At 34.7% G+C, this 24,685-nt stretch overlaps 3 protein-coding genes and 1 long non-coding RNA gene across 7 annotated transcripts in view; 2 read left to right on the forward strand and 2 right to left on the reverse strand.

Moving 5' to 3' along the window:
• Positions 1 to 24,685, reverse strand: part of LOC125062329 (WD repeat-containing protein 7) — a 139,886-nt gene that overhangs the window by 53,202 nt on the left and 61,999 nt on the right. The window lies entirely within an intron of this gene.
• On the forward strand, positions 1,706 to 4,812 carry LOC125062335 (cuticle protein 1-like). Its single transcript, XM_047668174.1, has 2 exons — positions 1,706 to 1,836; positions 4,105 to 4,812. Exons 1-2 carry the CDS (start codon positions 1,825 to 1,827, stop codon positions 4,540 to 4,542), a joined length of 450 nt encoding a protein of 149 aa, XP_047524130.1. The 5' UTR covers positions 1,706 to 1,824; the 3' UTR covers positions 4,543 to 4,812.
• LOC125062336 (cuticle protein 1-like) lies at positions 10,283 to 12,828 on the forward strand. Its single transcript, XM_047668176.1, has 2 exons — positions 10,283 to 10,413; positions 12,149 to 12,828. The coding sequence occupies exons 1-2, from the start codon at positions 10,402 to 10,404 to the stop codon at positions 12,584 to 12,586; spliced, it is 450 nt and encodes a 149-aa protein (XP_047524132.1). The 5' UTR covers positions 10,283 to 10,401; the 3' UTR covers positions 12,587 to 12,828.
• Positions 14,142 to 15,166, reverse strand: LOC125062340. Its single transcript, XR_007119241.1, has 2 exons — positions 14,685 to 15,166; positions 14,142 to 14,611 (listed from the first exon to the last, which is right to left on the reverse strand). It is a non-coding gene; the product is annotated as an uncharacterized LOC125062340 (long non-coding RNA).

A 24,685-nucleotide genomic window follows, 5' to 3' on the forward strand; every position in this document is an offset into this window, starting at 1 on the left:
TAATTGCCATCATTTAATTTTATGAAACTTTATAATAATATTTAAAAATGAAAGTAATGGCTGATTTACACAGGGTAAGTAGACAAGTCAGTCGCAACGCCAATGTCGGCGCCGCGACTGTCTTTAACTGTTTACATGAAGTAAGTAGTAGTGGTGCGTTTCTCACGATGACCACACGTGTGTGAAGTCAGTGGGAAAAATGAATTCGCGAAAACAACTGAAACGACGATTTAATTATTTGTTGAAAAATTTATTTATTTATTTACAATAGCATTTTTTATAAAGCCGTCCAGTTCTTGAAACCACTTGACTTTTGGGACATATACGTTCCCACTAGCGCCAGATCTGGTGGATTTTTGTATCTTGTCGAGCTCTAAATAATATGTACTATGTAGCCCTTATGGCTTTAATTTTATTTTTTACTTCAGTAGAAGTGAGCCCTTCGATTTGCATTTGTTGAGCCATATTTTGCAACGCTGTTGACCGCATTTCTTTATTGCGGTAATTTAGGGATTTAATATCCCAAAAGCACTCGTTTTCGCCATATAATTGCACCAATTTTAAGGTTTCGTCTTCGCTAAGCTTCATTTTTATCGCCAGCGAAAAAAACGTGGTCACTCTACAACGCAGCGGCAGTGACTAACCACGCACTGACTTGTCTGTTTACACGGGGTTTATTTGGCTGGCGCGGGGGTGCGCGGGTGGTGGGGGGCGCCAGCTGACTTTAAAATATTCGTGTCCGAATATTCAAGTCAGCGCTGACTTCAAGCCACTGTACTGACTTCAAATCAGTTTACACAGGGTTTTTTTCGGGTCAGCACTGACTTGCCTCGAATTTGTAGTCAGTTACTGACCCTGTGTAAATCAGCTCTAAAATCTGCGATGTATTCTTTCTGTGCTTGATTTACTGAATATTTTTGACAAAAAAGGTTTTACTAAGTCTAATCTTTACAAGGCGCTATAGAGTAAAATAACTATTATAAAATTGTATTTGTACAAAATAAGAATGTATGGTATGTCATAGGGCCTGTTTCGAAGCATAGAAAAGTGTTGGCTTGTTTACAATTTAAAAATATCAATTTCTACAGGTTCTGTCAGTAATAATAAAATATTAAAAAATTTAGACCTTAGACTAATTTTGTCCTACACAATGCACCTGCTAGCGTTCAAACGCACAATTTTGTAACCGTTTTTGATACTAAATTGATAGAAAAAAATCTATGACAAATAATATTCTTGTTATACCTCTTTACGTATTCTATAATTACTATGGTTAAAATATGTCTATTCTATTTAATGTCATTTGCCAACAAAATTTAAAAATAGAATCTTTAGTTATTATATACCAAAAAAACTATTCAACACCCGCTTTACAAATTAAATTAGTTAAATTTAAACATAGAATATTTTTTCGTTATTCTCGCTCTATATAGTACATAAAATTTTAAAATCGAATCTTGTAAAAACATCTTCTCCACACCCGCTATACTAATTCAATTTAAGATTTAAAAATCGAACATGTCTACACATATTACAAAACACAATGCCAATTTAAAATTTAAAAATCGAACATCAAAACCACTTGCCGTTACCAAGCTTAAAGAAATACGATACATTAATCACACATTGATTATAAAATTATTTTTTCGTCCGCTCCATATAATGTCATTCAAAAAACCCTGCCCTTTTTAAAACTTGTAAATAGAGCCTTTAAACTTGATTTCCGCAAACTTCCCAACTCAGCAACTTTCCTTCGCGTATAAAAGGCCGTGTAGGCATTCTGTTTGCATTCAGTAGCTCAGTAGCAGTCAATAGAAGTGCAACATGAGATTCCTGGTAAGACAACCTTATCAGTTGTTATCATAACTGTCTTTAAATTATCCCATAAACACTCTTTTTGATTTAACATTCAAATTGTGATAAAAAAATGTAAATTTTAAATTTATAAGTTGAGAGGGTTTAGTTAAGTAGTGTTTATAGGTTATGGGTACGCCGTATAATACTTTCTTTGTCATTTTAAACATTTCAAATGTGATAATAATGTTTTAAATTTATTAGTTGAGAAGGGTTTAGTAAAGTAGTGTTTTTAGTAGGTACTTTCAAAAGGAAGATGTATTTTTTAACACACCTTCAATTTAAGAACTGGCTCGAAACTTTTGGTTTGACATTATAAATGATTTAATTAATTAAATATTGACATTTGCATCATCATATCTTAAACATTCAATTGGCAAATTTATTAAGTTTTTTCTAGGGTAAATATTCAAGGAATTAATCATGACTTTTCTTGTGATAACCGAAATGCCATTCGTAACGATTTATCCTACGTAAAACATCTCAAAGGCTCCTTGCCTGTTTCTAATTATTAAATTTAGTTCAATTTCCAAAGTATCAAACCGTTTATAAATAATATCAGACACAATCAAAATCCCAGCCTCGAACAGCTGGAAAAACAGGCCGCGATTATCTAGCGGTAATATTATTCGGTCCGGTAACATAAATATTCGCCAAGATAGATGGTATGACATATAGACAGTTGTCATACTAACATACTACGTACTAATGTTATAACACATTACGCAAGTATTCATTCAATGTAACTCGCTTGGAATACTAATGCGTGGTCAAGGTTCTGGAACTGCTCACTAAATTTTAGACAATGAAAGTAATATACTTAAAGAGTAGTGTTGGCCTAGTGGCTTCCGCGTGCGACTCTCATCCCTGAGGTTCAAACCCCAGCTGTGCACCAATGGACTTTTAATGCGCAATTAACACTTACTCGTACGAAGGAAAACATCGTGATTAAACCGGCTTGCCTTAGACCCTTAGGCGTGTGTCAGGCACAGGAGGCGGACAAATGTCAAATCATGAAACAAAGATGAGACCCAGACCAAAAAAGCATGACTGATTTCTTTCTTTTGATGGTCCTTGGTGTCTGATAGTCTAAAACACAGGACAAAATCCATTAGATTCCAAAGTAAATTTTAATTAAAATTTATTCGGATTTTCAAATAATTGTAGTCGATTTCTCGTTGACGATTTAGGAAGTAACATTACACTAATTTTGTGGAAAATCAATTAAAACCCCGATCGTAAACACTTATATCGGTGATTAACCACACGTGAAGTTACGTCTTAATGTCCGGTTTCCACGCATTGTTTTCCTTTATACGAGAAAATGTGAAAAAAATCGAACCTTAAGCCTTAGCAAGGCACGTGCAACACACGAATATATCTATACCATCGTTTCTCACTAATTTTTACGTCGACCACGAAAAAGCCAGTAAGTTAAACAGTCTTGCGACCAGGTCACTGTAAAGTTATAAAATTATATGTACATAGTGCCGCTATGTTTAATGAATATTTTGTGCCTATAGGTATTTTGTATTTATTATTTTTCAACAGACTGCGACCTTATTAAAACAAACTCGAACCCCCGCTTGAGAAACATTTAAAAGATATAGAACATCGTGCTACCGAATTGCGGGTGAACACGAAGAGCATAGCTAGTATTTTCTAAAAGCCGTGTGAGCCATTGCCAGTCAATTATAACATTCTTGACTGTGTGTGTATATTTCACATCGACCTTCAATACTTTAGTGTCTAAATGATTTGCCTTGTCACGCGTGACAAAGAAACACTCGTATACATGCCCAAATACTTGTCGTCATCCCGAACAATACATATAATAGCTAAGTCATTTGTATGGAAAACTTGCGTATTGAACATAATTCGAACAGAAGAACGATTTCTTTAAAAGATTTCAGATAGCAGTTTTCATTGAAATCTTTTTGCATTTTATGATGGATAAATTGAAAAAATAAACACAATTAGCCATATCAAACTAGCAAGCAAATGTGTCACAAAACCTATCCCTCAATAAAGCCTTTAAAAATCTAAGCACTTCCCCTTGAAAGCATTATACAGTGTTATGTAACCTCTCGTCTTTTTTTATAACTGTTCGACCCAAAAATCATAGCGGCCATAAATAATAACTTGAAGAAGTTACAAGAGCTTAAATTGTATCTCCTCCCTAAATTTATATAATTTTATTCTTCTCTTCTAAATTATTTATCATGTCTCACGCAACCAATTCAATTCCAGATCGCTTTCGTCGCCCTCATCGGCTATGCCTCAGCTAGCGCCATCCTAGCTCCATTGGTCTACGGCGCCAACGCCGGTGACGTCCAGGCCGCAGCCATCGACGCCACCGTGGCCGCTCAGGACACCGTCCGCGCCATCGGCGAAGGACAGGCCAGAGCAGCTGAAGCCGTCGTCCAGCACAACACCGAAGCCGTCCGCCAGGTCGCCGAAACCAACCGCAACCTCCACGAGAACGCTTACTGGGGCAATGTTGCCGCTTCCCAGAACTACGTCGCCGCCGCTCAATCCCAGGTTGCCGCCATTGACGGCGTTGCCGCTGGTGTCCGCGCTGCCTATGCCGGTGCCCCAATTGTTGGCGCTTACGGAGTTTCCCCCTACGGAATCGCTGCCCCATACACCGCCTACGGCGCGTACGGTCTCGGCCTCCACGCCTGGTAATCACCGACCCGATGCTAGCGTAATCGTATTACCATTTTGATGCTAGCGTTTTAACATTACCGTTTTAATGCGAGCGTTTTTACATTACCGTTTTCACGCTAGCGTTATTACGTAATGCTGTTGGCGTTTCAATGGTAGCATTACGCATCCAAAGCTTTAATGGTTTTTTTCAAATTTTCCCGGATTTGCTCAACAAAGGTCTCAAACGTAACTCTCTGTAAATAAGTGCGCCATCACTGCCAAAGTGTAAATAAACACACTAAAAACATATGTCATTTTCTTTTACTTAATTCCTTTTAAAACTATAACATGTTAAACAATTTGGTTCACCACATCCTGCGATAACTTGCGATGGCTTTATAAGCCAGAAAAAGCCACACAGTCATCCTTTTCTTGAAACCGTTCAGGCCATTTTCAACCCCCTATAGCTTCGTTGTGTATAAAATTAGACGCCTGAATTGTCAATGACTAAGGAGGCATTGTATAAATTCGAAATTTCATTCAATTTTAACCAGTAGCTTAAGTCAAAGTTTCTTAAATTTGTCACTTACTCACTGACCGGTCATCAGAACTCTTAGGCACTTCGAGCAGACACAGAAGCTTCAAGAATACAATTAGTGTTTAATATTGATATACTATAAGATGATAGGTTAGCTAATTACGTAATAATTTAAGATAGAAGATCCCTCAAGGACTGAATAACTGACTAACTGACGATACTTGTTTTTTACAAGTTGTTTTTGATGGCATACAGTTTACTGTTTATAGAAATGGGTGACATTAGAGAAATTAATCATAATCTCGATTTGGACAAAAAGTCTTCTGAAATACTCTTAAAGCTCATTATAATAAGTTATTTGTTAGTGGTTCCTGGGTCATCGGAGTATAATATAAGATTTTATTTTTACTGTATATTTGCTTCGCGAACATAAATAGAATATACAAAATAATTAAATGGTAATTGCTATGAACATTACTATGACATGCCATTACGATAAATTCGAGAATAAATTAAATATATAATATTAAACATTAGACAATATCCCTACTGTGACTTCACTCTGCGAGCATATAAAGATATAGTGTCGGAGACAGCATTCAATAGCAACGTCTTTGTGAACGGGGTCCGACTTGGCTCGTAATTCAGCTTAATCTGACCGACACCCTAATTGAATCTCCCAATCCAGAATTCCTCCTTCCAGACACCTTCCCATTAGCTACTTTTTGAGCGGCTTTATTACCCGTGGAATATACTGTATAAAAAAATTCTAATTAACAAAAACAATCATTTAAAATATATTAACACTAGCGGCCCGTCCCGGCTTCGCTCGGGTGGACATATATGTTTTAAACATTTTTTGTAGATATTGATATGTTCTTCAATATTGTGGAACACTTTTTTGTTCTATCATCAATAGTTTTCGCAGCGCATGCGATGAAAGATATTTTATAGGCATTATTTTTACACCTTGGGTAACATTATTGTAGTTTTAGTAGGGTTCCTTTGTTTTTCTTGCAATTAAAATAGCCTATTTCAATTAGTGTTAATGTAGCATTCAAATGGTGAAACAGATTTAAAATCAGTCCAGTAAAAAAGTCCTTTTTGAGCCAATTCGTTACAAACATACTTACATACCAATCTTTCCTCTTTATAATATTAGTATAGATAGTTACTAGCGCATGATTAAATATGTATTAATACATTATGGACTTTTTAGATTGACGTTTTCTATAAAACTGTAGTACATTGTCAATACTCACACCTTATCACTATCGAACATTTCTAGCCTATGTTCTCAAATTCTGTACTTTTGGAATGCAAACAATCAAATATTTCCTCTTTATATATATTTATAAGTGTAGATTGGAAAATATAAATCAGTGGTGTTACGCCCTTTTTAGGTAGGCACTGGGCCTCAGATGTCTGTATATGTTTCATTTGTCAATCTAATAGGCAAGTAATTAGCCCCCTGTGCTTGACAAACATCGTGTTGGGTCTAAGGCAAGCCGGTTTCCTCACGATATTTTCCTTCGGCGAAAATGAGGAGAGAAAGCGATTACGCAGCCTTGGGGTTGGGTCTACACTCAAAGCCCTCTGCTATTCAGAGGGGTAGCAAGTGGGTAGGGCCACTAAAAACAACTGAACCATTCACACGCTCCTAAGGTCCCTCGGGGTTCACCAAGGCAATCTACCCAAGGGCGCTGAAGCCACTTGGCCAACTTGTGTACGGAATCGTTAACTGATAAGAATATTTAAATAATGCAGAACACCTTGAATATATTATGAAACTCAAATTAATAGTCCAACTATTTGCATTACAATAATTTAATTATACGAGTACTTGTGGTCAACATAATGAGATTTTATACCAAGGTTGCGTCAGCGCTGCAGTTAATGTAGGAACTGTATCGATAGGATACAAAAACGTCAGGAATTGTATGGCTATTAGAAGACAGCACGGGAACTGAGGTCGCCGATACCCCGACAATAAAATGTTCACAATTAATAGTCGCTTGCGAAGGAGTAACTTTATTAAGAATGTTTCCGATTTAAAATTTTAAATATTTATAAAAAAAATCATGTATTTTGGCATAAACTTACAGTAAATAGCACCTAATTAATAATGTATTTAGAAATAGTGTATCGCTGACTCCCTTTGACGGGACTTGATGATTGAAAACAAAATGATAACAGAATAAATGTCATCAACGTGTAATTATTAAAAAAACATTTCACTGAGGTTTAGAGTATATGTAAGCTAGTAATAATTAGATACATTACATATTACTGTACAGTCTACAGTCAATACCCATATGTAGTAATAAAGAAAGCAATTGTGTCTGATAACATAACAGAATGTATGCCCATAACTTATGAGCATAATCAATTTGTGGATCGTAGCTGAATGCCAAACTATTACTATGGGCTAATATTCTCTTGCGCGTTCTAGTTCTCAACGACTGTTGCCTATCTCTCTGTGCCATAAGCCGCTGCGAGCGTTCCGCGCTAGATTCACGTACACGCCTTTGCGAGATTCTAACTCTATTCTCTGCGAAGCGCTGCGATACGTACTCTCTGACTTGCGAGACGATCTGAATCTTCAGAAGATTCTTTGTTACGACGTATTTTTGGTAACCTCGCTTGGGAAGTATTTTGAGATAGCTGCGACTTTCTGTTTCTAGAAATATTGATACATTTTTTAAATATAAATGTTTGTTATTATATTTTAATCTTTTACCTTAGCTACGGAGTGAACAGCTAGGTTAATAAGACAGTTATTTTAATTAATTAAAATCAGTAATTTACTAGACTTACTATTTACCTACGGTACGCAGACGATTCAGGAGTTCATACGTCGAAAAGTAGGATCTTCTCTTGAAGGAAATACTTAGATTGGCAGCTGGTTCCATAAAGTGGTAAGCAAGAAGTAAAACGCTCGTGTAACGCCAGATGTCAAGGTCAAGGTGGAATTTTGCATTCAGCCTGCTTGATAACTACTTGAATCTCTTAAGGAACAGTTGATGTCATCAAAAAGGATTCTGTTTTTGAGATATGGGTTCCTAACACTGAGCAGTGCTAGCCTAACTTCTAGATAATTTCTTTCTTCTCTGCTTGCTCTACACTCTGGAGTCGTAGGTACCCTGGATTTATACTTATCTGGGGAAACGGTAGTTCCCCTGCCAGATCGAGCAAAAACGCACGACAGTACTATCCTTTTCTCGAAGCAGTTCAGGACATTTTCCACCTTATTAATTCGTTGTGGTTAATAAGAAGAAACAACACTTCTAGCAGACACAAGAGCTTCAAGAATACATTTAATATTGATATGGTCACTATCAGATGTTAAGTTAGCTAATTTCGTTATTAAAGACAGAAGGTCCCTGTGGGGAATGAATGGACATGGATCTCACAAATTTTATGCTGAGAAGCAAGACTTGGTTATTGGTCTAGAGTTCTTCAAGAAAAGAGCGTACCGCTTCTTAAAACATAAAGCAGTCGTGAGCCGTCTGGCATTGAGAGTGTCCATGGGCGGTATCACTTAAGATGTGGACAGTTTTCTCATGAGAGTTAAAATATTATCCCACGCCATCGCGCAACTTCGAACTGTTAAACTTTCTATTATTATTTTCTATAGTGTATAAAACTTAATATTTTTTAATCTACATATCCTTATTATACTAGCATAATTATTGTGTAATAGAGTGTATTTAACCTAAATTTTGACAAATGAATAAGAAACGTACTTATAAACTTTTTAAATTTAAAACGATTAGTTAAATAGTGTTTTGTTTAATGCTACACGAAATTATATTTTTAGATTAAATATATTGCATTCTAAAATAAAAGCAAGGTCATTTGTCAATAGAAACTCTTTATACTTAAAATATTTTTAACTAATTTAAAAATAGAAATAAAATAAAATATGTTTACTATGGAACATAAGATACATGTATCACTTATTCCACGTCATTAAATTTCAATTTGTAGGCATCCCTACTCATCGGCAAAGAAGACAGAGGGTGTAGGCCGAGAGAAAAAGCCGGCGTAAAAAACTCTCGGTACTCTTTTAAAATATCAAATCATCAAATAACACTTATTTTAAAACAAATATCGCAAATTAATTAGAGGTAGCCTGTCTAGCACTAGTCCCAGGCCCTTTTATCAACTAGATAATCGTTGACTGAACTAAAAGCAACGCCCAATTTCTGTATTCACCTTTCAACAGTCCATAGAGATTTGATGCCATCTCTTTTCTTATTTAAATAAGAAAAATTCAAAAATGGAGTCCGTCCAATATTCAATTTAATTGCCATCATTTAATTTTATGAAACTTTATAATAAAATTTAAAAATGAAACTAAATTCTGCGATGTGTTCCTGTGATTTACTGAATATATTTGACAAAAAAGGTTTTACTAAGTCTAATCTGTATATTAGCTTTACAAGGCGCCATAGAGTAAAATAACTTTATAAAAAAAACTGTATTTGTACAAAATAAGAATGTATGGTATGTCATGGGGGCTGTTTCGAAGCATAGAGAAGTGTTGGAGTGTTTAAAAATTAAAAATATCAATTTCTACAGGTTTTGTCAGTAATAATAAAATATTTTAAAATTTGGATCTTAGACTAATTTTGTCCTACACACTGCACCTATGAGCACTAATATCATACTAAGTCCCTTGGTACATCGCTAGCGTTCAAACGCACAGTTTTGTAAACGTTTCTTATTCATATCTAAGACTGATAGAGAAAACTCTATGAAACATAATATTCTTGTTATACCTCTTTACGTATTCTATAATTACTATGGTTCAAATATGTCTATGCTATTTACTGTCACTTGCCATCAAAATAAAAAAAAAAGAATCTTTAGTTAAATATAGCAAAAAAACTACCCGACAGTACAAATTACATTATTTAAATTTAAACAAAGAATATTTTTTCGTTTTCTCGCTCTATATATTTAATATCTTAAAATTTAAAAATCGAATCTTATAAAAATAAATAAGAATACTCTCCACACCCGCTATACTTATTCAAATAAAAATGAATATTCCAAAAAAAATCCAATACTCTTTAGACTGCCAATTTTAAATTTAAAAATCGAACATCTAAACTACTTGCCGTTACCAAGCTTAAATAAATACGATACATTAATCACACATTGATTAAAAACATATTTTTTACGTCCGCTCCATATATATCAAAAAACCCTGCCCTTTTTAAAACTTGTAAATAGAGCCTTTAAACTTGATTTCCGCAAACTTCCGAACTCAGCAACTTTCCTTCGCGTATAAAAGGCCGTGTAGGCATTCTGTTTGCATTCAGTAGCTCAGTAGCAGTCAACAGAAGTGCAACATGAGATTCCTGGTAAGACCACCTTATCAGTTGTTATCATAACTGTCTTTAAAATATCCCTTTTTGATTAAAATTTAAAACGTGTTAAAAATAGTGTTGAAACTACGTCTTTTAATGAGCAATTAACATTCACTCGTACGAAAGAAAACGTCGTGATTAAACCGGCTTGCCTTATACTCTGGGCAGGCATAAGAGGCGGACTAATGTGAGGCCCAGACCAAAAAAGGTTGTAGCGCCACTGATTTTTTTAAACCAAAACTTTAAAGGGTTTTTACCTTGGTGTCTGATGGTCTTAAAACACAGGACAAAATCCAATAAATTCCCAATAAAGTAAATAATATAATTAAAATTCGTTCCGATTTTCAAATCCTTCAAATAATTTTAGTCGATTTCTCGTTAACGATTCAGGAATTTACACTAATTTTGTGAAAATACAAATTTTCCTTGGAAAATCAATTAAAACCCGATTGTAAACATTTATGTCGGTGAATAACCACACGTTAAGTTACGCCTTAATGTCCGGTTTCCACGCTTTGTTTTTCTTTATACGAGAAAAACCACGAACATTAGAGTTAACGTGCTAAGTACATCCTAAGCAATGCATGTGCCTTTTGACGTTCATAAGTGTACATTGTGTTACCTACATGAATAGATGATTTTTGACTTTGAGTTCGCTAAATTCAACACACGACTTAGCCAAAAAGTTAAATAAAACAGTCTTGCGAACCCGTTACTGTCGAATTATAATAATTTGTACATAGGCGCTATTTTTAATGAATCTTTTGTAGTTTGTATTTATTATTTTTAAACAAACTCGAACCCCCGCTTGAGAAACGATGATCTATACTAGAATTTACAAAGAGGAAAGATTTGATTGTTTGTATTGAATAGGCCCCAAAACTAGCCCGAATTAATAAAATTCTTTCACCGTTAGAACCCTAAATCCTGGATGAACGTGGCCTACGTTATATATAAATACGATAGTATTAAGGTGTGAAGACCAATAAAGACTTCTATATTCTGCGGAAACTATTGACAATAGAGCAATGTACATTATAGAAGACAAATCTACAAAAAAACGCCTTGCATTTAAGAGGCTATAGAACATAGTGCTAAAGAATTGCGGGTGGAACCGCAGAAAACATTTAGTATTTTATAAAAGCCGTGTGAGCCATTGCCAGTCAATTGTAACATTCTTGTGTGTTTCACATCGACCTTCAATACTTTAGTGTATAAATGATTTACCTTGTCACGCGGCACAAACAAATATCACAATACTACAAATACTTGTCGTCATCCCGAACAATACTACCTAATTATTTCGAATGGAAAACTTGCGTACTGGACATAATTCGAATAGAACAACGAATTCTTCAAAAGACTTCAGATAGCAGTTTTCATTGTAATAGTTTTTGCATTTTATGATGGATAAATTGAAAAATAAACACAATTAGCCATATCAAACTAGCAACCAAATGTATTATACAACTTATCCCTCATTAAAGCCTTTAAAAATCTAAGCACTTTCCCTTGAAAGCATTATACAATGTTTTGTAACCTCTCGTCCTTTTTTATAACTGTTCGACCCAAAAATCATAGCGGCCCTTAATAATAACTTGAAGAAGTTACCATTGTTCTAACAGTTACTACGGTGGGGCTTAAATTGTATCTCCTCCCTAAATTTATATAATTTTATTCTTCTCTTCTAAATTATTTATCATTTCTCACGTAACCAATTCATTTCCAGATCGCTTTCGTCGCCCTCATCGGCTATGCCTCAGCTAGCGCCATCCTAGCTCCATTGGTCTACGGCGCCAACGCCGGTGACGTCCAGGCCGCAGCCATCGACGCCACCGTGGCCGCTCAGGACACCGTCCGCGCCATCGGCGAAGGACAGGCCAGAGCAGCTGAAGCCGTCGTCCAGCACAACACCGAAGCCGTCCGCCAGGTCGCCGAAACCAACCGCAACCTCCACGAGAACGCTTACTGGGGCAATGTTGCCGCTTCCCAGAACTACGTCGCCGCCGCTCAATCCCAGGTTGCCGCCATTGACGGCGTTGCCGCTGGTGTCCGCGCTGCCTATGCCGGTGCCCCAATTGTTGGCGCTTACGGAGTTTCCCCCTACGGAATCGCTGCCCCATACACCGCCTACGGCGCCTACGGTCTCGGCCTCCACGCCTGGTAATCACCGATCCGATGCTAGCGTAATCCTATTAAAATTTTAATGCGAGCGTTTTTACATTACCGTTTTCACACTAGCGTTATTACGTAATGCTGTTGTCGTTTCAATGGTAGCATTACGCATCCAAAGCTTTAATGGTTTTTTTCAAATTTTTCCGGATTTGCTCAACAAAGGTCTCAAACGTAACTCTCTGTAAATAAGTGCGCCATCACTGCCAAATTGTAAATAAACACACTAAAAACATATGTCATTTTCTTTTACTTAATTCCTTTTAAAATTCTGCTCTTAACTCTATCTCTCAAATAGTGTTAAGTATAACATCTTAAACAATTTGGTTCACCATATCCTGCGATAACTATAAAGCCAGAAAATGCCACACAGCCATCCTTTTCTTGAAACAGTTCAGGCTATAATCGACCCCCTATAGCTTCGTTGTGTATGAAATTAGACGCCTGAATTGTCAATGACTAAGGCATTGTATAAATTCGACATTTCACTCAATTTGAACCAGTAGTTTTAGAGTCAAAGTTTCTTATTTTGTCACTCACTCACTAATCAATCATCAAAACTAAGGCACTTCGAGCAGACATAGAAGCTTCATACAATTAGTGTTAATTATTGATATGATAAGGTAATAGGTTAGCTAATTAAATAATAACTTAAGACAGAAGATCCCTCAAGTAGGGACTAATTATCTTACAACTTTTTACGAGAAACTGAATAGAGAGACTTTTTTACAAGTTGTTTTTGATCGCATACAGTTTACTATTTAAAGAAATTGGTGACACTAGCGAAATTAATCATATTCTCGATTTCGACAAAGAATCTTCTGAAAGACTAAATGTAAATCATTTAAATAAGTTATTTGTTAGTGGTTCCTGAGTCATCGGGGTGCTTAATATGCTTCGCGTACATAAATAGAATATACACAATAATTAAATGGTAATTGCTATGAACATATCTATGACATGCCATTACGATAAATTCGAGAATAAATTAAATATATAATATTAAACATATAGATAATATCCCTACTGTGACTTCACTCTGCGAACATGTATTGTATTTTTTTATATGTTCTTTAATATATGTCCTTTTAGAACCAATTCGTTACAAACATACTTACATACAAATCTTTCCTCTTTATAATATTAGAAAAAAAGAAACTAATTTTGGGACCTTGAAAGAGCGTACCAATTCTTAAAAAGCCGGCGACGCACTCGCGAGCCCTCTAGCATTGAGAGTGTCCATGGGCCGCGGTATCACTTAACATATGGTGGTATGCCCATTTGACCCTGTTCTATAAAACATAAATAAGTATTGCAATTGTAACTTTATATTTATTTAGTACTCTATTATTTTCAATTAAGTGCACTGTTGGCCTAGTGGCTTCAGTGTGCGACTCTCATCTTTGAGTTCGTATGAAGGAAAAGATCGTGAGGAAACCGGGTTGTCTTAGCCCCAACACGACGGCCTGTGTCAAGCACAGAAGGCTGATCAACTACTTGCCTATTAGATTGACAAATCATGGAACGGATTTAGAAAGCCCAGACCTAAAGAAATTGTAACGCCAATGATTCATTTATTACAATAAGTTCAGCTAATCTAACCCCGACATTGATTGACTTTTTTTATTCATTTCAAAACATCAATTCCACGGAAACGGTCTGTCAAAAGGCCAATTTTGGAATGGCTTTCCACAATTTTTACAATCCTGCTGCTTGTACACATTATATGTCGTAGACGTCTCGTTCCGCGTTTCAACTTTAACAATGGATCCCTGGGAGATATTAATCTGTGTGTCACCTATTCTAATTTCAAATCTGTTTCCTTTAGATTTTGGTTTCTCCTTCTCTTTCTTTTTCATCTTTGGTTTTTTAGTTTTGTTTCTCTTTCCTTTTAAAAGATGATTACCAAATATTTTTGTAAATTTGTCCCTCGCTGCAACTTCGTGTGGTCGGACATAATCTATTTCTTCGGATATTATATTTGATAGTGAATTAAGCGTTTGTATAGCTATAAACATGGCTACAAAAATAAATTTTTCTTTTATAAATACTATCAACGTTATTATATCGAATCTGAACACTATAAAACTTACCAAATAACAAAATAATATTCATGTTAGTTCGTTTTTATCATTGCACTACTGCTATAACAGCCTTAAAAATAATGATTCAAAGTGGTAATTGATTCGAGAAATCGATTAAAAACACAACAACGACCAAAACGAAAAATCTAATATAGAAACGTGACGTTAAATGCACAGCAACGACCAAGGATGTTTGAGGACGTATGTTCGATCCCCGGCTGTGCACCAATGTACTTTATATGTGGGCATTTTGCACGCGCTCAGTGATGATACCATGTATACCATGGACCAATATAAGCAAATGACCTGAGGCCCAGCCCTCAAAAGGTTGTAGCGACACATAAAGGTGCTGTTCAAGTAATCAGAATGGGTTTATGGAATTGCGTTTTGTTTTGAAATCACAGACAAAACGCAACGTAGTCTAAATAAATCATCACCGGTCCAAGGGGTCCGCCGGTTAAGTTTATTAATAATGTTAAATATCTTTTTGCAACGTGAAGCCAAAGCTAATATACCAAATAAATGTTTTTTTTTTTAAGACAATTCACACCAATTGACCTAGTCCCATGCTAAGCTGGTGAAGCTTGTGTTATGGGTACTAGGCAACGGATATACATACATATTATAGAAGGATATACATATAAATACATATTTAAACACCCAAGACCTGAGAACAACACCAAATGCTCATCACATCGATGTTCGTCTCAGCCGGGGATCGAACCCGGGACCCATGGATTCGCAGTCAGGGGTACTAACAACTAGACCAATGAGTCGTCATAAAATAATGTATCTTATAAGAATAAAAATGTATAAGAATAGAATTAACTAACTAAATGAAATTAACAACATAGTAAAGCATGTTCTCTCACAACATTGCTGAGCCTAACCAAGGTCCTTATTGTAATAAATTATAACGTGTCATTTGAGTTTGAAATATGCCTACAATACCATGGTAGCTTCATTGTATTGTATACTTTCCTTGTATAGTTTATACAAAGGCGTATGAGATGAGCGATGAAAACAATATCGATAGGAGGTAAACAAGTTTTTATAACGTAAACAAAAATAAGATGTTTGGTAAAATCATGATTTATTTAAAGTTAAAAATATTAAACACCCCAGGATCCGATAACCTCTTAACCAATAGAACTTCTTCATCATCATCATCATCATCAACTTCAAAACTGGGAGGTGGTTTATTACCGGGATTAATTTCAGCTTCGATAGACAGGTATACTAATAAAAGTCAAAAACATTAAAAAATTACAGAACTCAGCGGCTCCACCATTAACTCCATATGCACGATGTTCTATAACCTTAAGCTTTCGGTAAATAGAATTTTAAATTAAGAGCATTTTGTTAGACATCAATATATTGATGTCTTCTATAAAACTGTTGCACATATTTCTCTATTGACAATAGTTTTCGTAGCATATAGGAATCTTTAATAGTCTATTTCACACCTGTACTGTATCGTAAATTCACACAACTACCTTTTTTTTATAATGTATAGCCTATGTTCATCAGGGATAAGCTAGGGTTCCAATAGTGAAAGAATGTTTCTAATCATTTCTGTAGTTTTGGAGTCTATGTAATCAAATTCGTTTTAACTAAGCAGAAAGAGACAAAGTGTTTGGATTTAAAGGAATTCATTATATTGAAGGTTTTAATGGCTGGTATTCTCTCATACCTGAGGTCGTAGGTTCGATCCCCAGCTATGCACCAATGGACATTCTTTCTATGTGCGTATTTAACATTTGATCGAACGGTGAAGGAGAAAATCGTGAGGAAACCGACATGTCTTACACCCAAAAAGTCGACATCGTGTGTCAGGCACTGGAGGCTGATCACCTACTTGCCTATTAAATTTAAAAATGATCATGAAACAGATTCAGAAATCTGAGGCCAATACCTAAAAAGGTTGTAGCGCCGCTGATTTATTTTTATAATATAACATTACACATTCACACACACACATAGACTACTATTCAATACACGTATTTATTACTATATAAGTAACAGAAGAACTGTTCAATTAGTTGAATTCCGGGAAATATTTAGAGAAAAAAATGGTAAAATTACACGGATAAAAATAAAAGCGTTTTCATTCTGGAAAAGCGAAAAAACTGTATGAGATAGCCTAGAAAAATGTTCCATACGTTGCTAGTTACTAAAAAGGTATTATGTAAATATCAACTGTGTTAATCAAATTAAAGACGAAGTTCGCGGGGGCAGCTGGTTGTACTTAATTTCTGTTACTAAAGAAAATATTTTTACCATACTTACTATACTTTTTCTCTGTCGTTGTTTTTGGTTTTCTCCTTTTGGTAGTTAGCTTTGGAGGGTTGGGACGTGGTTTGGGTCTGAATCCCTTGAGTTTAGATTGATCTATCGATTTAAATCCTTTTTGAGGATCAGAAAACGGAAACAAATTTATTGCGACCGGATAGTTTAAATTCAAAAGTCTATTTGCTTCATTAAAGCTCTTTCTATTATCAAGATTCTTATGTCCATCTTTATTATTATCTACTGAGGAAATAAAACTTTTCTCTTTATCATCAACAATTTTAGTATTCTCTTTATATTTATCTTCAGTGTTATGTCGTAATATATCTGGTCTAACAAGTACCACGTCGTCAATATTTCTTCGTTCAGAATCTTTGTATCGTTCCTGATATCCTGGTGTTATTCCTTTCCATGGCACATCTTTTACACCTTCATTTGAGCTTTTTATTTGTTGACATTTTACTACTAATACTGAAACATTTATAAGGTTATTTTTAGATTTAACTTCACTGACAAATGTTCTTTAGAACAGAAAGTATTTATTATGTATGTCAATATTTAAGTTCCTCTACTAATAAAAACTTTATTTATGACAGAAATATGGTGATACAATTCAGCAAACGCGACACTAAAGAGCCTGTGTTTTGGGTTTATGTCGTGGTACATGCATGTTTTAAAACTTTGCGTTAGACCAAAAAAATCGACGGCGTGTATCAGGCACAGGAGGCTGATCAACTACTTGCCTATTAGATTGACAAATCATGAAACATATACAAAAATCTCAAGCTGAGACCTAAAAATGTTGTAACGCCACTGATTTTTTATTGTTTATTTAAGTGCGATTACTTTTAGTATTCCTAGTCTTTATTTATCTATAACCAGAGAATCGATGATAGAGTGGCGTTAGTTCCGTAAAGTGTTCAAAAAGCCTTAAAATTATTAATATCCTTTGAGTTGAAGAAAATGACATATTTTGTAAATATTTACGAAAAAAACCTCACCAAGCAATAAAACGGGCAGCATTTCTGTTAATGTATACGATTAAAATGCGGAAAAATCGATTTGATCTCAATCAACCAACGATGTTAATGTGTTAAGTGGGGAAATGTTTAAAATAATTTGTTATGGGTTATTCTTGCAAAATTAGCACATATTGAAATGAAAGGAACCACAATCATGTTAGGGCTTTGGCCTATTTATATATGGTATTATATTATCCAATAACTGGACAACTAAGAGCAGTATTGGCCTAGTGGCTTCAGCGTGCGACTCTCATCCCTGAGAATTCGATCCCCGGCTGTTCACCAATGCACTTTCTTTCTATGTGCGCATTTAACATTCGCTCGAACGGTGAAGGAAAACATCGTGAGGAAACCGGCTTGCCTTAGGCCCAAAAGTGGACGGCGTGTCGGGCACAGGAGGCTGATCACCTAGTTGGTATCACTTGCGCTGCCCCACAGTTGGAGGCCATAAGTCCAAATGGGCTTTAGGATGACTTATTATACATATCTGTAATATTTTATACATTTATGATGATGAGTAAAAAATCAATTAAAGGTAGTCAGGTGGTAACGAAGCTATTTTACAAGATTATAAAAGCACTCCAGATTTATTGGTGCCTATAGAACTTATCCCACGGAATGATAGGAAAATAGCTGCAGATCTCTGAAGGATCACCAACGGGGAAGGCGCAATGATCAGAGCCAAAAGGCTTAAATGGAGATGGACAGGACACCTGCTCAGAGGCTTGAGACACCTCGAGACATGTTTGTAGATCATATTATTATTAATAACCGTTTTGGATCACGTGACTAACGTATAAAAATCAATATTCATGATAATGGATTTTTTGAAGTGATAACTTCTTATGGGAGGGTAAACCACTTCGTTACGTAACGCGTTACGGCGCCAGTCTGTCTAGCATCCCTCTCTTTCCTCAGTGTTTAGTGTGCGTTAGAGATTAATTGTTGACTGTTGACAGAATTAAATGGTTCAACTGTGGTTCAAAATTTTTTGATAAATAATCTATGTATTTATCATTTTACTCTATAACGCCTTTCAAAGCCATGTTTAATGCAGATTAGTCTCAATATCACTTTTCATACTTTCATATTGTAACAATAAGTTTAAATTTGCTTCCACAAATTAGCTGCAAAATTCGCCAGTGTTAATAATATATTTAATATAATTTATATATACTAATTTTTTTTTTGCAAAGTTTAGTAAATTTCAGCTTTTCTTTGTCTATTAATGTACCTAACGTATGTCTTCAGTTTCGTATATTTTGTTTATCAATATAATGTTATGGCTTTGTAATATACAAGTGTTTTGTTTTATAATATTATGGATGTTAGCTGTAAGATTATTTATAAATAAGTAAGTGGTGGTGGTGTGGTGCTTAGCTACAAAAATATATTAACTTTAAAAAAAATTATATGAATTGGTTTCTTTTCTAATCATTAAATTTCCTGTGTAATCGTAACATTCATTATTAATTTGATTAATTTCACACCAATGTCAATTAAGTGTTAAAATCAATTAAACGTGTTCATAAATATCACACCCGTTGTTACATCAGCACAAACATGTATTTTTTGCTTTGCCTACTAGGTAAGATAAAATTTCATTATTAAGTTGTATTTTTTTTCAGGTTTAGTTACCTGTTGGTTGATCTATGGTTTCTTAACAAAACAATTTTCATTTTTAATCCTATTACCCGCGAATCCTTTAAACGATAAACTTAAGTCATTTCCGTTGTTTTCTCTTCAGTCGTCAAGATCAGTATATCATTATCTATAGTTATTACTACTAAGTTTAACTTAATAATTTTTTCAGTATTTATAAAAGCAGAAACTCAAAAAACTCCCGTTCTGTTTGTCAAAGAATTATCCAAAGAGAGCCTTCGAAATGAAATTCTTAAACATATACTTGGTATAGACTCGTATAGTGTTGCAAAAGAATTGAGAACATCTGACAACCCCTATCCAGATTATGATGTTGACAAGACAGTGTTGCGTAAAATCGAATCAGACATTAAAAATAAGAAACATGACAAACGATGCCAAAATAATGAATTACGCACAAGTCAACTCACTAATGTAATGGGTAAACAAAAAGGATACGAACGAAAAGCCATCACTGACAAAGATACGAGACATGATATACTACGTCAAAAAAGGCCTGCAAGACTCAAAAATAAAAAGCAAAGTAGATTCCGACCCCGACTTATGCCATCCCATCACCCGCCTTACCATAGTTCAGAAGAGGACTTCATGAATCTGAATAGTTTATTACAACTCACCCAGAAATTTATCTTCTAGCTTCAAACATACCGTAAAAAATTACTTTAGAGTCGGTAACATTTTTATTTTTAACATTTTTTAAATTTCCGTTGAAATATAATCTCGAAATAAAAAATTGTATTTAATGTATTAAATAAAATTGCTTTGGTAAATCTAATTTCTTTTGGTACCTGTACAGTTACTCTATCATTTATTATAGCTGTTTTTGTAGAAGCGTTGCATGTATCGCCTCATTCACACATATCATCACACTTTATTCTAACTCCGGCTGCCAAGGATAGAGAGATGTGGAAACGATTGGAGGAGGCCTATGTCGACAGACAACCTGACCAAAGTGGTTGCTAATAAATTATTATATTCGCTATGTAAATTAGATTTAAGAATGCTACTGTTAAATAAGAATAGCATGTAAGTTAAAAAGGTCAGTGAATAAAAGGTTTTTATTATTATTATAGAACAAAGTCGCTTTCTCTGTCCCTATGTATGCTTAAATTTTTAAAACTACGCAACGGATAGTGATGCTGTTTTTTTAATAGATGTATAGTAACATCCATTAAATATGGATGGAGAAATACTGTTATTTTTGAGGTTTCTAATGTGATGTCGTAAATCGTAAATAATTACATTTTTACCGCTTACATTGCGAACCCTACGAGATTTATCAAAATAATGTACTAAGTATTGTACACATTGAAGAGGTCTACAGAGAACTCCGCGATGGTATATGTCTATCTCTCATGGATATCCCACAACAACATTTTTTTGTCATTTACTTTCTACGGCAAATAATGGCCAATTTTCGAAGCGATTTTAACCAATACAGCATTAATCCAATTTAATAGCTTAAATACATTGTTGATTTAATATCGATCTATATGGCCCTTTACAGCATATGATTTAAATGAATATTTTCGAAGATATTATAGATTTAAAAATTGCGGGAACGGCCGGCCGGGGCGCTGGGAGCGTGCCTAGAAATAGCGCGTCGGAGGCCGCGGTTCTCCCTAGGGTAAAAAACCGCTATCACCGGGGAAGGCGAGGACCTTTACTTCGTACTTCGCTCACTCCAGTGAGCTTCCGTCCTGCCCTTCAGGCGATTGACCACCCCGCGACGGCCCAAGCCGAGGTCCGAGTCTCACAGGAGACGCCAAGATATAAGTAAAATACATAAAATTATCATGATTATTATGATTCAGACAGGCGAGACATGTTTGTAGATCATATTATTAATAACCGTATTAACCCTAACGTATGTCAACAGTATAAATAGGGTAGTCGTAACGTTTGCATCGAGTCCACAAAAAAAAAAATCAATTAAATATAGTTAATGGTAAAAATATACTGTAAAAAGTAATAATTAAACAATATCAGCGGAATATCTATCCCTGGAAAAGATAGTTACTTTGTGGACAACGGAATAAATACTAAAAATCTACTTTTCAAAACTGTTATTGTGTTGGTGACTAAAAAAAAAAAACGTGAACAATAAAATATAAGCAAGTGAAGTGAGAAAGAAAAATTTGCTTAACTTTCTACGTGGTTATTTTATATCTACGACCGTGTTGCTTAAACATAATACCAAATAAAGTTCGAGGTAAATACGTAGAAATTACTGTAAAGAGCATTTATTGCAGTGACATTTGTACTGTCACATTATTGAAGGACCATTTGTTACTGTGCAATTTCGGAATTCTGTATATTTCCTATACTATAATTTTTTTAACAACACAAAATGGATGGTCAATTTCAACTTTTATTTGACAAAGTGAAAAATGAAATGCAAAAACAAACCACGGAGCTACAAACTTCTATAATTAACAAAATAATGGAGAGAATGGATGAAAAGTTACAACCTATCATAGCAGAAAATAAAATCCTAAAAACAAAATTAGAAAACGTCGAGAAAGACCTGGAAACCTTAAAAAGAGCTAAGAAACAAAATAATTTAATAGTTTTTGGTATAAAAGAGGACGAAAACTCTAACCTAGAACTACTACAAAAAGTGAAAAAAGTTCTTAAAACCGACTTAAGCATAAATATTGAAGATCACGATGTGAATAACATCTATCGCATTGGAAAAGCAGGTGATAAGTCAAGACCTACCTTGGTATCTTTCGTGAATGAATGGAAAAAGAACGAAATAATGAAAATGAAGAAAAATCTGAAAGATGTATACATTTCAGAAGATTATACTAAGGAAGTGCTGGAGAAAAGGAAAACACTGCAGCCACAACTTATAGAGGAGAGAAAGAAAGGAAATATCGCATACTTAAAATTCGATAAAATAATAATAAAAGGAAAAAGCAATACAAGCAATGGAAAACGGAGAAGGGAAACATCAACATCACCAGAAAATAATAATCAACCAAGGAAACAACAAACCTTCATGCCATCGAACGCCAATAGATTAAATGCTTTTGATTTAATGCGAACTAGAAGCAATTCCCTCCCCTCAAACTCATTAGATAATAAGCAATAACAATTGAATATCGGTAAACGGAAAACACGACATACCTATAACATAAACAACACAAGTACAAAACACCACGCTCCCCCAAGCCGACTGGTCATCGTGGGGGAAAATGACCACGACCCTCTAAAGGTTAAAAATAACGTCAACGTCAATACTCACACTAAAAAGAAAACGAATGATATTCAAATAGCAACCATCAACTGTCGATCTCTTAGAACACCCGAAAAACTTGAAGAACTTGAACTAGCTATACAAGAAATAAAATGGGATATTATAGGGATCAGCGAAATGAGAAGATTTGGAGAACATATAGAAGACCATGGAAAGTATATATTATATCATAAAGGAGAGACGCCGGGTATGTATGGAATAGGATTCATGATTAAAAGACATCTTATAAACAAAATAGAAGAAATAAGGGGAATAACTGAACGTATCGCAATTCTTAACATTAAACTTAATATAGAAAAAGAAGAAGATTGGTCCATTATCCAGGCGTATTCACCGACGGAATCTATCAAAATGGAAGACATAACAAAAATCGAGAAATTTTACGAAGACCTCCAAAATATAATTGAAACTGCGTATAAAAACGTCATAATAATGGGAGATTTTAATGGCCAAATCGGTACACAACATATCGGAGAAGAACTTAGTATAGGAAGCTACGGGTTTGGAACTAGAAGCAAAAATGGAACAAGGTTAGTCAATTTTTCATTACAAAACAGACTAAGTATCCTAAATAGCTTTTATAAAAAGAAATTAAGAAATAAATGGACATGGATCTCACCGAACGGCCTTTATAAGAACGAAATCGACTTTATTATGACTAACAATAGAAAAATATTCAAAGATGTGTCGGTCATACATAACTTAAATTTTAATACAGACCATAGAATGGTTCGAGCTACACTGACAGGGATACGCCCTAAGAAAACAAGACGATTTCATAATAAATACGCAGTTATTCAATACAAAGGCGAACCAGAAGTCCTACTTAATAATTTACAAATATCAATGGACAGTAAAGAAGGCGTATCAATACAAGAAAAATACAACAAACTACTAAACCAACTAAAAACTATACCTAGAAAAGTAAACACAAACAGCAAGAAGAAAGTCTCACTCAAAAGTAAACAACTACTACTGAAACGTAAGGAACTACTACAAGAAAAGAAAACTAAAGACAACCGTCGAAAAATCGCAGAAATAAGCAAAAGTATAAGCAAAGAACTACGGAACGAAAGAAAAACGAAACGATCTAATACTATGAAGAATTATATAGAAAAAACCGGAGGAATAAAAAAGGCACTGAAAGAACTAAATCGAAAAAAGGATTGGATACTAAATATAAAAAAGAAGGATGGTAAAATTACAGAGAAGAGACCCGAGATACTAAAAGCTGCTACAGAATTTTATCGAAATTTATATCAAAGTCAAAAGTTGGGACAAGTGGTAAGAGAATATGATGCATCTACCGATGAAGAGGAAATACCTGAAATACTAAACGAAGAAACCATAAAAGCAATTAGTACACAAAAGAATGATAAAGCTCCAGGATCAGACCTCATAACAAATGAAATACTGAAAATTACATCACCAGTAATTGGTCCGATGCTTACAAATATATTTAACGAAATTATTAAAACGGAAAATATTCCAGAGGATTGGTCTAAATCTACAATTATATTACTACACAAAAAAGGTGACAAAGGAGATATATCAAATTACAGGCCCATAAGCTTAATGTCTAATATTTATAAGGTATTTTCTAAAATTATACTATTGAGGATTACAAATATTCTTGAAGAGAATCAACCCAAAGAACAAGCTGGATTTCGTCGAAATTTTTCAACCATAGATCATATACACACCCTTAGACAAATATTACAAAAATATAAAGAATACAACAAAAGATACTACCTAGGGTTTGTCGATTTCAATAA

This window comes from Pieris napi, chromosome Z (assembly GCF_905475465.1).
Source record: "Pieris napi chromosome Z, ilPieNapi1.2, whole genome shotgun sequence".
NCBI classification, from domain to species: Eukaryota; Metazoa; Arthropoda; class Insecta; order Lepidoptera; family Pieridae; genus Pieris; species Pieris napi.